This window comes from Pteropus alecto, unplaced genomic scaffold (assembly GCF_000325575.1).
Source record: "Pteropus alecto unplaced genomic scaffold, ASM32557v1 scaffold3, whole genome shotgun sequence".
NCBI lineage: Eukaryota > Metazoa > Chordata > Mammalia > Chiroptera > Pteropodidae > Pteropus > Pteropus alecto.
Genome location: NW_006442484.1, coordinates 53,547,964 through 53,565,197, shown reverse-complemented (window position 1 = coordinate 53,565,197; position 17,234 = coordinate 53,547,964). Strand labels below are relative to the sequence as shown.

The following is a 17,234-nucleotide window of genomic DNA, read 5'->3' as shown; positions in this document are numbered from 1 at the left end:
AAAAATATTTGGTAGGTTCTGTTCAGTCACATTAAGAACACTGAAAAATTACAACTAAAACAAACTGGACTCAAATTCAACACAATAGCATGTGTTGTTCAACCTGTAATCAACACCAAGAAACAGCTCCCTTTAGTTATTAAAATCTTTGGAAAGAAATCATAATTGCCCCATCTGGGAATATGGCCTTTTAAGCATGAGTACTTTAGATAGATGAGATTTCCAATCCCACTTCTCTTATTGATTTTCAAATTTCTTGAACCAAAAAAGCAAATAAAAAATGCTTTCATAGATGGAAGATTTCAATCAGGTTTGTTTAAATCAAGTTATTTGAATTTAATAAAAAGCATGCAGTAATAATATATATCAAAGTTCATTAGGTTAAATTTTATTAAGTGAGGTAGGTTCCAGTTACATAGAATATGAAAAAATATTTTTTTTAACTTCAAAAGTATACCACTTGACCCAGCAATTACACTCCTCCAAAAAGAAACTCTAGTTCCACTCAAGAGATATGAAGACATGTCCACACAAAAATTTGTACGAAAATATAGCAGCTCCATATACAATACCTAAAACTGGAAGCAACCCAAATATCCATCAACAGAAGTGATAAACCAGACAGTGGGACTTCATACAATAAAACACTACTCAGCAGTAAAAAGGAGTAAACTACTGAACATGTAACAACATAGAAGAAACCCTATGGAAATTAGACTAAGCTAAAGAAGCTAGACAAAGTGAGTACATGCTATATGATTTCATGAAGATCTAGAAAATTCAAAATTAATCTATGATGAAAACAATCAGAATAGTAGTTGTCTGGGTAAGGGGCAGGAATTGCTTGGGAAAGAGGCATGAGGGCACTTTCTAGGGTGATATAAATGTTCTATATCTTGATAGGGATGATGGTTACACGGGCATATCCATTTGTCAAAATAGTACAGTTAAGGCATGCACATTTCAATGTACGTACATTTTACATCAAAGAAATAAAAGTGGAAATGGGTAGAGGTGTGGATGAAACAATTACAGCAGAATTTGATCATTGTTAAAGCTGGGTGATGGGTATGGACTTTTCAAATACTACTCTATTTACTTTCTACATATTTGACATTTTCCAAAATAAAAAGTTTAAAAATATATATCAGTGAAATCTACTAGCAAAAATTTTATACCATGACAATATGCCTCTAAAAAGCTTTTTCTGTGTGCAGGAGACATTTATTAAAATCCATGGAGATCCCCTGTGTCTACCCTTCATGTGGAGAATTTGAAATGGAGCTCATTATTTTCTCCAGCTCCCCACCCCCAGCATGCCTCCCATCTAATGCCCCATCCGAATGAATATTGATATGCTTGTCTCAGCTACCACCAGCCCCCAAATTAATTCTTCCCTGGCCCCTCAAATATTTATTTCTAACAAACACTGGGACAGATGGAGAAATCAGAGCTGCTGCATACACTGGAGAAAAACAACTGATTTGACAGATCTGAACCTTAGTCTTTATTCTCATTACTCTCTGAAGATGGTGTTTTATAAGTTAATAAGAAAATGTAAATTTACTGTTTATAAATCCTGATTTTTAAAATCTCGTATTCAACTTTACCCTCGTGTTATATCTCAGTAATACAAAGAGACATAAATGTTCAGCATAAAATGCAGAGAATATTAACAAAAGTCAATGGTCAATTTCTCTACTGTGTACTGATATTCTTTGCACATACTAGTCACTAAATGCATTTATTAGTTTTCTAGCTTTTGCCTGAGAAAAGTCCTATAGTTTTTCATATAATATGTCCAAAGAATCAGAACACTATACAGAGGCAAAGAATGAACTCAGGCTCAATCACAGCTATTTAAAGATATGTTAATACCTTCCTAGGTCATAAGAGGATTACAAGCACACTTGGGTAGAGAATCTTCTTGACAGAACCTAATAGTTGGACTCTGGTGTTGGTATCAATCAGTTCTCCATAGTCAGTATAAAATAAACACTGAAATTAGCTAATATTAAAGATCCAAAATTTATATACTTTATAACCTCTACTTACAAATAGTTCTACCTAACATTTTTTTTATTTTGTATTGTTCCCCTGCTAAATTTCAATAAAGAATTTCACAAGATGTTATAGAACAAATACTAAGAAAGCGAAAGTGATCCTTGATGCTAGCATTTTTGTTCATTCATTCATTCAACAATCCTATGGGTGCCTACGCATAACAGGTGATCTTCTAGATATTAGAACTATATAATTTAATATAATAGTGAACAAAACAAAATTTATGCCCTCATAGAGCTTACATTCTAGTAAGGGGAGACAGGCTTATAGGAAGGGCTGAGAATACTAAGTGCCATGGAGAAGAATCACTATGGAAGGGCATTGCAAATGACTAATTTCATGTAGCTGGTCAGGAAAGGCTTCCCAGTTCTAGTGAGTAAACCTAAAGGATGTGAAGTTCTAGAATTCTAGGCAGAGAAAATGACAAGTGCAAAGGCTCCATACTAGAGCCTACTTGCAAACTGAGGAAACAGAGAGCCAGTGTGGCTACCATAGAATGAGGATCAGAGCTGTGAGAGATGGGAAAGGGAGGGGCAGACAGGCCATTTTCAGGATCTGGGCATCTAGTGTGAGAAGGATGGGAAGCCATTGGAGGACTGTGAGCAGAAATGATTCTATTTAATGTTTTTGAAAAGATCACTTGCTATATAAGGAGAATAGAAAATAGAGGAACAAGGTTAAAGCAGGAAGACTAGTTCAATCTAGAAATCACAATGCAGTCAAAGGATTATTTTAACTTCATTTGTTTATAGGTTATGTTTCATTATACAATTAGATTTTCCAATATCTAAACAAGATTTTCCAATAACTGAAACAGCAATCAACTGATTATTCTCTTAATTGCCACTGGCTTGAGGAGCTAGAGATTTTGAGAGAAAGAGTCATTATATGTTTCTTTTCAGGCTGTTAAGCTGATCTATTAGATAGTGGTTCCTTTATCTCAATTAATCTAATAGGTAAATAAGAAAAAAAACTTAGTTTCCCAAAAACCATCCCTTTAAAAAATATCCCCTGACAAATATCAGCAAATATTTTTGCACACTATATGTGCACACTATATACAAGATTTCATATTATTGCAGTTATTATAACCCTCATTACAATGTTGTCTATAGTGTAGTGAAAACCATTTAACTAATATTCTTGAAAGACGATAAATCGAAATAAAAATATATTGCAAACCATAAAATCCATCAACACCAACTTCTGTTTTTTAGTTAATTTATGAAATCCCTGCCATAACGAAGACAGGTTCTCAATCACTCTGCCATCTCTAATTTCCTTAAGTTTAGCAGCAGCAGCAGCATATGTCTAAAAGCAGCCTTGCCTAAACCACATTGTTAGCACTTTCGGTTATAAAAACCAAGGTAGGAAAACCACCACATACCACATACCTTTTAGGATTTGTATCCATACATGAGTGTTGTTAATTATTTTAAAAGAGCGGCAGAAACACATGCTTTCCTGCACACTTTAGTGACTTCATTCTTTGCTCAGAGCACTCTGATAAATTAAATCATCCTGGCTGTGTCATGAATCGCAGCTGGCATGCCTGAGTATTGCTCTTTGATGATGAGCAAGCAATACAAAATAAGATGCTGATTCCACTCTTTAAAATCTCATTTTCAGCATCTTGTAAAATCCTCTAGGCGGGATTTCAGAACAAAAACAAATGTTATAATTCACGTTGGTTTTGCAGAAACCTAAGCCCATTCGCCAGCAAATTGATGGCTTCTACCTCCCCACCCCCCCCTCCCCAATAGCAGGCCAGCGTAGACATTAGGGAAGGGAACTGGGATGAGGGGTGGGAAGAGGCTATTAAAATGGATAATCTGGCTTTTTTGCTTTTTGCTTACTCGTGAGCTTTTAATGGGGGTAGAATGTGGCATGGACTGAGCGACCATAACAGCCACATATACTATAGCGTACTTCCTCACCCTCACAGAACAGTGTCAAGAATCTGCCTCATTAAGTTCCACTAACAAGTAGGGAGATTCCCGTCTCTGGGGGGCAGGCTTTGCTGTACTAACATCACTGCTCTGACTTCATCTTTATCCCTCTCCTTTTCCTTCAATTACAAACTCCTTTTTCATTTTGTATTGTTACATCTTATTATACTGAAGGCATTCTTGCAAACTGCCTTAAACCTTTCCCGAGATAAGAAGAGGTAAAAATAAATAACAAATCAAGATTTCTTTCTCCACATCTAATTTTAAATATAGCAGGCAGGCGGAGTGAGATGGTGAAAAGGGTGTGTGGGTGTATATTGCAAGATTTTTCAGTCTTTAGAAAAGGATAAAAAACAGAATACTAGAGGGATTTGAGAAGTGTGTGTGTGTGTGTGTGTGTGTGTGTGTGTGTGTGTGTGTGTGTGTGTGTGTGTGTGTGTGTGTGTGTGTGTGTGTGTGTGTGTGTGTGTGTGTGTGTGTGTGTGGTCGGGGGCAGAGAGAAGAAGAATTCAGGAAGAAGGAACAAGAAAAATATCAGTCGAGGCAGTCACTCACCCCTAACCCTCCCGCCCCCTCCCCATCCTACTGCAGTGCTCTGTGCTTCTCAGAAACCTTCCCACCCATAGGGCAGATACCCCGAAATCAAAACAGAGCCCGAGTCCTGGACTGAGAGATTGGGAAGATGGGGATGGGTGGGATAGGCCATGGGAAGCAATTTGGCTAGGGAAGGGGCGAGGAAGCCAGCGACTCCAGATGAGATCGCCAGCGGAGATGGAAATGCAGGGCCCGGCTGTCGTGACCTACCTGGAACAGTGACGGTGGAGGATGCCCCAGGCACCTCTGCCTTCTGCTCCTCAGCCTCCTCCCGCTGCCTTTGCTGCTGTTGCTGCTGTTGCTGCTGGATGAGGCTGAGATCCGAGCGGCTGAGCTCTGCTCTGGCGGCCGCGGGGACCAGCCGCGCCTTCAGCAGCACCGCGGCCAGGCCAAGGAGCAGGGTGCAAGGGACGCGCCGGCTGAGCCTCGCCATGGCCGAGAGCCAGAGGGCTGCGGCGGCATATTGCGGGGATCCGGTCGGCGGCGGGCGCCAGGGCTGCGGGCTCCGGCAGTGCCCGCTAGCTGCTCCCTCTCGCCGTCTGCCTCTCACACTCTCTCACCAGCAGGAGGAGGAGGCCGGGAGGCCGGGGGAAGCAAGAGGAGGAGGGGGGAAGTTAGCATCCTCGCGCACGTGATGCGCGGGGAGGGGCGAGGCGACCTGGGAGCCCCTGGCTGGAGCTTTGCTGTCACCTGCGTCCCGGCTGCTCCTAGCGGACGTGCTCGGCTCTGCGCTGGGCGCTGTACCCGGTGATGGCCTCCGAGGGCAAACAGGAAAGGAAAGTCTTTCTGCGGGCTGGTAGACCTTCATATTCTCCAGCCCCTACCAAGGCCCCGGGAAATTTTGCAGAAAGTGGAATAAAATTACCCCCACCTGATCCCAAAGTAGAGGAGAAGGTGATATATTGATTCTCTTCCTACAATACTTAACGCAGTACCAGGAGATCAAAAAGTCAGAGTCTCTTAACCATATATAGACTTTCCACTGTCACCACTTTTTTTTATTATTCTTTTTTAATTATTATTTATGCCTACAGCACCTGGTCTTCCTAGGTGGTCTCCCATCCAAGTACTAACCAAGCCTGACCCTTTAGCATCACGGCCATCACTGATTAGCTAGAAATTAAACTGCGACTGTCCAGGTTTTTACTAAACTTTCTTTTTCTGCTCAAGTGGGAACTTCTGTCTATATTATGAAATATTTTAAATTACATTTTGTCTAATTGTAGCCTACACTTGATTTGTTCAAAAAGTATTTTGCTAAATGAGTACTAGGTGCTAATTATGCGCCAGCATTTAGTCAGGTGTTGGAATAAGCAAGATACAAGCTTTGTATTCTAGGAGCTCACTATTTGTTAGGGCAGAGGCACATGAAAGCATATTATAATCCAGTCTGGTGGTTGCCACTAAAGAAACACTACAATGTGCACAGGTTGCACTGAACTGGGAGAATATAACTGTGTGGTGTATGCAACCCGGCTATGAAATATTGGGAGAGGTGGGGTTTATAACAGGATACGTGTTCCACACATAGATAGGAGAGGTGTGGGTGGGTGTGTGCGCGCATGCGTGTGCACAAAACCCAGATGTGTTTAAAGCACAATGTTCTTGGAAAACTGTAAGCAATGACTGTGACAGAGGACAGTATTTTAGACTGATAGGAAAGTGGAGATCAGGCCATTAAAAAAATAACAGCAAACACTTCTGAACTATTTACTGTGTGCCAGGCACTGTTCAAGTGTTTTATATATGTTAACTCCTGTAATAATCCTGGATGCTATATAAGGAAATTGAAATTTACACTGCAAGTGATTATGAAATAGTGAAATTCATCAGGGGAGTTGCTACCAGACTGCATTTTAGAAGGATTTCTTTGCTATCAGTATGGAGGATGGATTACAGAGGGATAGATGAGAGAAGAGGCCAGCGTAGAGGTGTTTGCCAAAGCCCATGAGGTGAAGCCGTAAGTGTGTGAGACTGAAGAGAGGAGTGGGGATTCAGCATTTAGGACTAGAATCAACAGAAATATGATTGAGTGTTTGGGTGAGGAAGGAAGGAGAGAGATGGGTATGTCCAATATGACACCCAAACTGACAGACGAGATCATTGGTGGCTGCTTATGACATTGTCAAGATTAAATGATAATACAGAATGCAGTATAGGTGATAAGCCATGGTTTGTCCAGTTGTAATCTCTTTGCATTTGGAGTGCTCCTGCGACATCTCGCAGTATAATATAAATGTGATCTATGACATCACATCACTTACCATCATAGTTGATTTAGCTGATTTGATTGACTGGACAGTCTCTTTCCACTGTCACCACTTTTTTTTATTATTCTTTTTTAATTATTATTTATGCCTACAGCACCTGGTCTTCCTAGGTGGTCTCCCATCCAAGTACTAACCAAGCCTGACCCTGCTTAGCTTCCGAGATCAGACATCAGGCTTGTTCGGGGTAGTATGCCCATAGATCATGGACCATGGCTCCACTGGGGCGCAAACCCAGGACCTTCTGCGTGTAAAGCCGACGTGCTAACTGCTACACTATGGAACCATGTCCCCACTGTCACCATTCTTATGTGTGCTCCTCCCAATGAATTCTCAGAGCAATCCTATAAATTAGCTCTCATTATCTTATTTATCAAATGGACACAATAAAGATCAGAGAGGCTACTGACTTGCTCAAAGATACACTAATTATGGGTAACTTTACCTTTCTGCACTGTTTGGAATTTTTACCATGAGCTTGTATCGCCTTTTTTTTTTTTTTTTTTTTTAGTGATTTTTTTAGGCCCATTAAACTATGTGGGCTCAGAATTATTTGAAAAATAAATGCCAAAGTGAGGCCCCCACATTAAGCACCGTTATTCTGTCATGGCTTTGCTTCCCTGAGTGAGCAGGAGCTATTGAGGGAAAGCTGAATACAGAGCCTTTGTTAGTCTCATCAAGCAGTTTTTGTTGCATTTTCTCCCAATTTACCTCTACTCCTGGAGACAAGAAAGGAAAAAATGAAAATGGCTCCAAAAACCTGACTGGCAGATCAAGAGGAATGGAATGCTGCCAGGATTTTTGTCATCCTGTCATGGTGGCCCAGTCTTGTTAGTATATTAGAAGCTGACCTTCTAAAGACATGCATCTGATTCTATAATCCCCAGTAGAGGATGAACATCAAATCTCTCAATAGTGGTAACTGTTGAAAGAGATTTTTGTCTAGATGTTTTTTTAGATGATTTTTAAATGCCCATTGCTCATATAGCTTATGCTTAACTTCTGTGCACTAAACATAAGCCATACTATCTTATACAATCCGGGCTAGTAATTGGTGAATCAAAAAAGTTGGTAAGAGACATAAAAATTAATATATCTTAAATATATTTTACACTGCTTATTTTTCCTTAAATAAGTAAATGTATATTCACTTATCAATCTTTTGATATATGACCAAGAATTTTTTTTATTCTCTAACCACATCCTAGGGTTTGAATCATAAATAACAATTATAATGCATCCCTATGATTTGCAGTTTTAGTTTAAGTGAAAGTTCTTAAAGATTTTGACAAGCAATGAGGGCCAAATCCTTTATTTTCGATTTTCCTATATTTTTACAATTTAACTCACTTAGTATTAAACCTAGTTTTCATAGAAAAGTACCTTTCCGAATTTATAATTCATCCTTTCATATAACACATAAATTGGCAAAAACCAATTTGTTAGCAAACATAACTGACTTTCAGCACACACATAAACCAACTGGTGAGGGCAAAATCAAGCAGACATTCACGAAGATGTATCCTGTTAGCTGCATGGGCTTTAGTGGCAGTCAGTGTAGTTTACAAAGAAATGGAAGATGCCAGTTAATCCAGGAAGTTATTTTCAAGTTCATAATCCACGATACTGTTGACACTTAATACAATGTAAAGAGAGAGAGAGAGAGAGAGAGAGAGAGAGAGAGAGAGAGAGAGAGAGAGAGAAATTTCTTTTACCCCTTGAGGTAGACTTATTTGGGTTGCCCTAGAGCGACCTTCATGTGTTGATTTCTACTCCCTCACCTCTTTAACTGGCAAGCTCCCATAGAATCTGAGGATTAACTTAGATATTATTTTCTTAAGTATACATTTCCTTAGCTTTGATTAGGTGCCCTGCTATGAGCTTGCATAACACCTATTTCCTCGCCTTATCCTCACTAGTGTAGGTTCCACAAGGGCCAGAGCTATCATGTTCAGTCATTGTCTCCAGCTCCTACTACAAGTCTAACACTGCTTGATTGATTAAATCAACAAATCAATTTAATCAATTTAAAGAAGCAGAACTGTTGGTTCTTGAGGAGGGCCCTGGAATCAGACTACTCTGGTACCCACCACTCACAGCTGTATGATTTGCACAAGACTCTAAACCTCAGTTTTTTCAACTGTATAGTGGGAGAAATCATAGTGCCTAAAGGAGGTAACAAAATGGGATAATGTAAAATACTTGAGTTTCTTGCTATAGAAATTGTTCAGTAAATATCAGCTCCTTCTTTTGTTAATGTTATATGTAATTATTGTTTTACTTATATAAATGAATATAAAATTTCATGTCATATGTAGTCAATTCTCATTTTTCTTGGTAGTTAAGTTCTAAAAGTCACTGTAAACACTAAATTAGCAAACATCGTACCTTTGCTCCTAGGAGAAATACAACATTAGGCTCCTCTGAGCCTCTGGTCACAGCATTTTCATCAACCCATCAATACATAACCTTGCTTTATATGTGTTTCTGTTTAAAGACACCTTATTTATTTTACATTGTTGGTTCATTAACATTGAGCTCACAGCCAACATAACTCATGCCTGAAAGCATCTTATCTAACACATGTATTTTCTCTGTGGGCTTAGGAATGAATAATAGACAACGCTTCAGTACTACAAAATTAGGGGTCATTTTAAACAACAAAATCACCAATGAAAAGTACAAAACAGGGGAGGTCGAGAGGGAAACTGGCATTAAAGAGACCACAAAAAGGACACTGTATCTAGAAGGAGAGCTGAAAAAATACATAAGAGATTACCTTGTTTGAACTCAGTTGGGGATGTGCATGTTGGCAACTCAAATTTCTCACTGCTCTCTCTGCACATTCTGGGAATAACTGTGAAAGTACTGATTCAGGGGTTACAAATATATTTTAGCAAATAGGCAAATTCAGAAATATGGAATCATGAATAATGAGCATCAACAGTGTGTGTGTGTGTATGTCTGTGTGTGTGTGTGTGTCTGTGTGTGTGTGTGTGTGTGTGTGTTTTCCTTTTAGTGTAGGTAAGAAAGACTGGATTTAAAAAAATCACAGGGAAGCCAAATAATTCTGGAAAAAATATGGATGCTATATGAATGCTATCAAGAATCAAGAATCTATCCCTGTGGTTCAGGCTCCAGGCCTGCTCCAGTGCCAGACTGGCCCCCGAGGCGCCAGGCACCAGGCCAGCACCTTCAGACCCAGCCTCCAGGCCAACCCCCATGGCCCCAAACTCCAGGCCTGCCCCTGCACCAGCCCAGCTCCTGTGGCTATAGTCTCCAGGCCTACCCCAGCACCCATGGATTCAGGCTCCAGTGGATCCAGTCCAGCCCTGCACCTCCATGGATTCAGGCTCCAGACCAACCCTACCAACATCCATCAATACCTGCATATCAATCAATGTGATACACCACATTAAAAAATGAAGGATAAATATGTGATAAACATGCAAAAAAAAAAAAAAAGCATTTGACAAAATTGAACATCCTTTCATGATTAAAAAAAACACTCAACAAATTAGGTGTTAAAGGAATGTACCTCAACATAATAAAGGCCATATGTAAGATGTCCACAGCTAACATCACACTCAATGATGAAAGCTGAAAGCTTTTCTTCTAAGATCAGGAATAAGACAAAGATACCTACTTTCACCACTTCTGTTAAACATAGTACTGGAAGTGCCAGCCAAAGTAATTAAGATAAATAAAAAAGTAAGTAAATAAATAAAATATAGTAAATAAAATAAAAATAAAAATAATAAAAGCATCCAAACCAGAAAGAAGTGAAATTGTTCATTTGTAGATGACATGATCTTATATATACAAAATCTTAAATGACTCCACCAAAACTGTTAGAATAAACAAATTCAGCAAAATTGCAGGATACAAAATTAACATACAAAAATTGTTTTTACACACTAACAATGAATTATGTGAAAAAGAAATTAAGAAAATATATCCCATTTAAAATAGCATTAAAAAAAATCCTGGAAAAAAAAAAAAAAACCCTGAGGAATACATTTAACCGAGGGGAAAGATCTGTACACTGAAAACTGTAAAACACTGATGAAAGAAATTAAAGAAGATACAAATCAATGGAAAAATATCTTGTTAATGGATTGCAAGAATTAATATTGTTAAAGTGTCCATACTCTTCAAAGCCATTAATAGATTCAGTGCAATCCCTATCAAAATTCCAAAGGCATTTTTCAGAAATAGGAACCAACAAGGCTAAAAGTCATAGGAAACCACAAAAGATCTTGAATAGCCAAAGCACTCTTGAGCAGAAAGAACAAAGCCGGAGATATTACACTATCTGATTTCAAAATATACTACAAAGTTCTAGTAGTCAAAAAAGCATACTACTGGTACAAAAACAAACATATAGCCTAATGGAACAGAATAGGGAGCCCAGAAATAAACCTATACATTTATGGACAATTGATATTTGGTAGCTACTGGAGAGCCACAAGTTTCTTTTGAATTTTATATCAGCAGAAGCACTGCCAACCTGGGTCTAAAAGAACAGACTACCAAATGAGAAAGCATATTGGACCTACAAAATTTTACCAATACTCAGCTGTAAACATGTGCTACACTTCACAGGGGCAAAAAAAAAAGATGACCCAGTGTAGAGCCATGAGCCACAGAGAATTATTCAGACTTGGAAACCAAATGGAGTTTGTCCAGCTGGATTTTGAAATTGCTTGGGACCAGTGACTTTTTTCCTTCTTTGAACCAGAATGTCTATAATTGTTATATGCCTATCTCACCATGTTATGTTGGGAGTAGATAACTTATTTCTTTAATTTCATAGTTCCACATATAGAGAAGAATTGTTCCCCAAGATGAATCCAACCTTATCCATACCTATTTTGATGATGTAGATGATTAGATTTAGGCATTCAAGCCAATGAAGTAAACCTCTTCCAACGTACGGTTTTCAGCAGTTTGACCTGATGTGCATAGAAGTGTTTTCTGTGATTGTCCTATTTGTGGTTCACTGAGCTTCTGAAATTGTAGGCTGCTATTTCTGATCAAATTTGAGAGCTTTTGGCTTCCAATACTTTTTGTCTGACCCATTTTCTCTCTTTTCTAAGACTCCTGTTTACCTAGTTAGATTGTCCCACAGGTAATCGAGACTGTTTCTTTCATTCATTCATTCATTCATTCATTCATTCTCTCTGCTTTAGTTTGGATGAATTCTATTGATCTAACACAATTCTTTTGTTATCTTTTTTCAGATAACTAACACTCTTAAGAATTCAGACATTTAGAGAGGTGTGTCACCTCACTGAAGTTATACTTTTAGTGCATTATTGCTTGCTTATGTAAATAAAAAACAAAACAAAAAATCAGAGAGGAAAAACAGTCTATATAAAAATGTGGCACAATATGCTCAAGTTTATTGTACAGTCACAAGTTACATATTGGAAACTAAGAAGAACACTGTACCAGTTTTCACAAATTCAGATCAAGTTAGCAAATGACAAATTTTAGAAGATTTTGTTTCACCCAATGTGGGTGATCACAAGAGAAACTAAATAAAGAAAATTACTTCCTATGTTACTTAAGTAGCAAACTAATTTGATATACACAGGTACTAAGTTACTTTAAAAGATTTCAAAGCGTTTCAAAACTAGTAGGGAATACTTCACGTCTAGCCTGAAATAAAATGTAAAATGAACCTTTTAGGGGTAAATAACTTAATTTGTATACCCACAGCAGAATCACTTCTTCTTGCTAACAAAAATATTAATAAATCTTCATTTAAATTAAGTTTACTAAATTAATAATGACTGAAATTATGAGTTTGGTTACATTGTTATATTGCACTTGAGAACAATGAAAACAAAAATGAAAGATTCAGTACCTCTCCCAAAAAATTCATTAGGTATCAGAAATTAAAATGAAATAAAAGCATATATGTGTGCTGCATGTCCATAGGTTCATCATTCAAACTAGCCCACCAACAAGTTAAAAGGGAAACTCTCCAAAAACACTGAGTATTAAGTCATTTCATTCACCATTTTTGATATTCAATTTTCAAATTTTATATTTTTTTCTTATTAAACTACCACATATGCAAGCTATCCAAGACTATAAACAAGGTGACACTGAAATAGGCAATGGTCATACACAAGTATTCCAAGAATGACTTATTCTTCCCCAAGCTTGACACTATATTCTGTAACATAGGGATGGACATCTATCAACTTAAAATTCTGTTTGCCTTATAAAAACCAGCTGATCTCTTATATACTACACTTTTGCCACATAAACCTCTCTCTTAGGGTCATGGTTCACTTAATCTTTCATAGCCCTCTTAAAGAAGCCAGTATAGTCTCTGTTACTAATACTTAAATTTTTTCTTTATATAAAGTATTAATGAACATTTATTATGAATAAGTAGTTTCATAACACAGGTAGAACTGCGGTACTAATACTTTGATTAATTGCTTTACATTTCAGAATTATGAAAACTTAATCAGAATTATAATAATTAATCACAAGAGAAAGATAAAGGGAAGGAAAGAATGTTTTTCACACAAATGTTTTTCAAAATACAAATTCTGAAATAAACGCTTGTATAAGAAATCAACAATAGTATCAATATTTCTTACCAGTTTCAAATGCTTTAAATATTCTCTACCTCATGTGTTTTTAAACTGAATCATATTATAAGAATTTTATACTTGAAATGGATTTTAATTCTCAATAAATCATACAGTAGTATTTAAAATATTTGAAAATTAAAATAGTTTTCATAGGATTATTTTTTGATGTTTTAACCAAATATATTCACATGCTACTTTAGGGTAAAAAGAATCCCAACGTTTTTCCAAACATTTTCTTTAAAGAGTAGGCTTTTAAATTATACTGCTACCACATTTTTTAGAGATATAAATTTTCATTTTTAAATGAAAATACTATTGCCTGAGACTACACATCATAAAGGAAATTTAAAACACCTAGTTAATTTCCAATGACAATATCCTTCAATCTCTATACAAGATTATACCTTGAAATAGAGGCTGTAAAAGGAATAGATTGTGCAAAAGCAATACAAACTTTTTTTTTTTTCAAAGAGTAAATTTCTATCGAAAATATATTTTCAGGAATGACTGTTATTAGGTGGGAAAACAGGTAAGGTGAAAAGCTGTTCTAGAACAACTTGGTGACTGTCTGGTGGCAGGCCGTAGGATAAAAATATTTTTTCTTTAAAAAAAATTACATTTATTGGTAATAAAAATAATTATTGAATATGACTAAGATCTCTTAAGCTACTAACAAAATCTATAGTATAAATCTATTAATTTTGAAATTCACTAAAGCTAAATATAGGGTCTTGTCAACGTTCTACCTTGTATAATTCACCTACATGTACCTCTATTTTATGACTACGGCAACTTGTGTAAGAAATTACAACACGAGACAAGGCAAGATCAATTTCAATTATTTTTAAAACATAGAAAAATATTCAATGATTTAAGGGAAATATTTATCATTGCCTAATGAAGACAGCAGTTTAAAAGCTATTAAACCCTCAATTTCTAATGAATATCATGATATAATTGTACAAAAATAGGTATAATTACTAGACATCCCCAGGCTTTGAGGAACTGTGAATAAATCATATATTTCTCTAGAAAATTCATCACCTTACAGACATATAAAACTACAACTTGCCACCTGTGCAGCTTTTATTAAAAAAAGTCCTAGAAAAGTAGTTTATGGTAATAACCCTAAGTAAGTTTTAAAAAGCTTCCAATAACTTGAATTGTTTATAAAAGTACCTTTTATAAGTCCTTGTGATAGCTGAGGCTGGTTTTATACATTACACCTTGCTCAAAATGAGGTAACATCTATATGAGCAGCATCATGCTATCGCTAGAAACAATCCAGTGAGCTACTTTAAGAATCTCAGCTCTAAGCATTTCTCATGGGGTTGAGGGGTTGGGTGCAGGGTTCTTGCAAATTGTAAAGATTCCTTATTGATCCTGACCTGTTCTCAGTAACCGTTTTGGAAATATAAGAAAAAAAATACATATATAGGAGGAAAATAAATTAATCTCAGCTAAAAACTCTTGCTCTAATCTAAGAACATACTATTAAATAAGCAATGCTATCTAAATACTACCAACATAGTTTTTAAGTTTAAATTCCTTTTTTTTGTATTGTAAATGGCCAGACTAATACGATGGAATAAATGTACGTTGGAAATGATTTCCAACTCTACATGGCTTTAAGCATCACAATGTTTAGCTGAAATTAAACTAATACACAAGAGGCATTTTTGATTATAGAACTAATTTTTAGTATAGGTTGGTTTAAAGGATTTGAAATACAACTTAAACTTATACAAATCAAAATGTAATAAAATGGATTATGGATTAAATATAAACAAAAATAGCATGTACCTAATTTTTATATTAAAACAAAATACTGTACCTATGCTATTGTAGGAAAGAATTTTGATGGGGTCATGGTTTTTTGTTTTTTGTTTTTTAAGTTTACCATGTAGGTAATATTAAAATCTAAGTTAATGCATTTATAAAGTCTTTAGTCACTTGAAAACTCAACTGTAGTGTAATGTGTATTAACATTAAAGTACCTGTACAAAAGATGTGGATGCTAAGGTCCAAATCTAGATTGCTTTAGAACAATAACAACAACAACAAACAACAAAATCCAACGTACAAATCAGAAACAGTAATTGTAGGAAGTACTATTTTACATAAAGCGGTAATTCAGGCAATTCCTGTCTTATGTACATTGAAGAACTATCACTTGAGATTTTATTATTTTAAATAACTAAAAACACAAGTCAGTGAATATGTATTAAAAGTATGTCTAAACTTATTTATAACAAAAGGGTTGACAGATATTGCTCTCATTTTGTGGTTAATACCAACGGGCACCATCAGCAGTCAAGTCTTGGAATTTTATTCCTCATAAAGGAAACTGAAACCTATAATGACGCTGGTAATTCTAATGGGTCAGGAAGTAGCATAACTTAAAAAAATCACAGTTAAGTTTCTGAGTTTCCTTCACCATTTTCATGAGGTTGCAGCTGTTCTCTTTCTTGTTCTTCTTGAGGTGGCCGAACACGTTTAAAAAAGCCCATCTGTCAGTTGAAGAAAAATTAACATCACTGCTATGTCAATGAAGAATATTCAAAGTATTCTGAGTATATCATCACCAAGAAAATTTAAATGGCACTTAGTAAAAGTTTTCTTCCTTCAAATAGTATTTCATGCTCATCCTGAATCATTAAAGGTCCCTTTCCTCCTTCCCTTCCTTCTTTTCCATTTCTCCTTCCCTCCCTCCCTCCCCCTTTTTTTCTGCTTCCCCACTCCCTCCCTCTCCTCCTAATTCCATTACTTACCCTGTACATCACAAATACCAAAACAGCCAATAACAACAATCCTGCTAGAACTGCTAAAATAATCACCCACACAGGCACAGGCATCGGTGCTGGCTGAATGCCCCAGGTGACATTAGTGGTAACCTGTCAGTGGAAAAAAGTTTTTGAATTTTAAAAATAGTTCACTGACTTATTCGACAACTATTTGAATCTCTACTATATTTTATTTTAATAGTATTCATATTTCTTTCTTTTCTTGTGTATGGTAATTTATAATTATATATCTGATATTGATAGCAGACACTTAACACCCGTGAAACTCCCAACAACAGGGGAACTTCTGATTGCTTCTGAAATGATTTTTAGATAATCCAATCCAGTTTATGATGTGTTGGTCCCATTTTTAATCTTCAAGTTAAAGCTCTTTAAAATTCCCTCACTCCTTGTAGTTAATTTCCGACTTTCTAACTTTACAAGGAGAATTTCCCCAAATTTTCCCCATGAAATTTAGTATATACTAAGAATCTCTTACATGGGACAAAATGCTAAAGTAAAAGGTCTACCTTTAATAAATCTGGGGTGGAGGAGAAAAATAATAATATTAAACTAAGTGATAGTCCTATCAAATAGCTTAATTACTTTAAATTATCAAAATAGTTAAAATGCCATTATTTAAAATAAAATAAAAATATCTATGACATTAAACTGAGTGCATTTATTCCACTTCCCCAAATAATGACTTACTAATGTGGAGTTGAAGATATCCTCAATTGGAAGGTTCTTATAAGGAAACTCAATGACATTAAAAGAAGCAGATGACTTCAGAGAGTATGAATGATTCTGGTTTTCTTTCTATATGGGAAAAACAATGAAATGATTTCCTAGATGTCAGACATTTTTATTTCTTTGAAAAGTGGTTAAGTTTGCTAAATACTGCATCTGTCCACTTACATTCATAAAGGTCTCGGTCCACAGCAGAGATTTTACATACAG

The 17,234-nt window shown here is 36.3% G+C and overlaps 2 protein-coding genes and 1 pseudogene across 2 annotated transcripts in view; all 3 read right to left on the bottom strand.

The window, feature by feature from the left end:
- FAM171B (family with sequence similarity 171 member B) overlaps nt 1–5,204 on the bottom strand; it is a 63,441-nt gene extending 58,237 nt beyond the window's left edge. Inside the window, exon 1 of the mRNA XM_006921270.3 lies at nt 4,818–5,204. Coding sequence (XP_006921332.1) covers nt 4,818–5,040 — 223 coding nt within the window. The 5' untranslated portion in view covers nt 5,041–5,204. The remainder of the gene's footprint in view (nt 1–4,817) is intronic.
- A 1,758-nt stretch (nt 5,205–6,962) lies between these two features.
- Nucleotides 6,963–7,078, bottom strand: LOC112470816 (annotated as a pseudogene).
- Nucleotides 7,079–12,247: 5,169 nt separating this feature from the next.
- Nucleotides 12,248–17,234, bottom strand: part of ITGAV (integrin subunit alpha V) — an 83,088-nt gene continuing 78,101 nt past the window's right edge. Inside the window, exons 28-31 of the mRNA XM_025039311.1 lie at nt 17,193–17,234; nt 16,986–17,093; nt 16,263–16,385; nt 12,248–16,001 (exon numbers count right to left, since the gene is read on the bottom strand). The exon at nt 17,193–17,234 is cut by the window's right edge and continues 144 nt beyond it. Of these exons, the coding sequence (XP_024895079.1) occupies nt 15,906–16,001; nt 16,263–16,385; nt 16,986–17,093; nt 17,193–17,234 (369 nt within the window). The 3' untranslated portion in view covers nt 12,248–15,905. The remainder of the gene's footprint in view (nt 16,002–16,262; nt 16,386–16,985; nt 17,094–17,192) is intronic.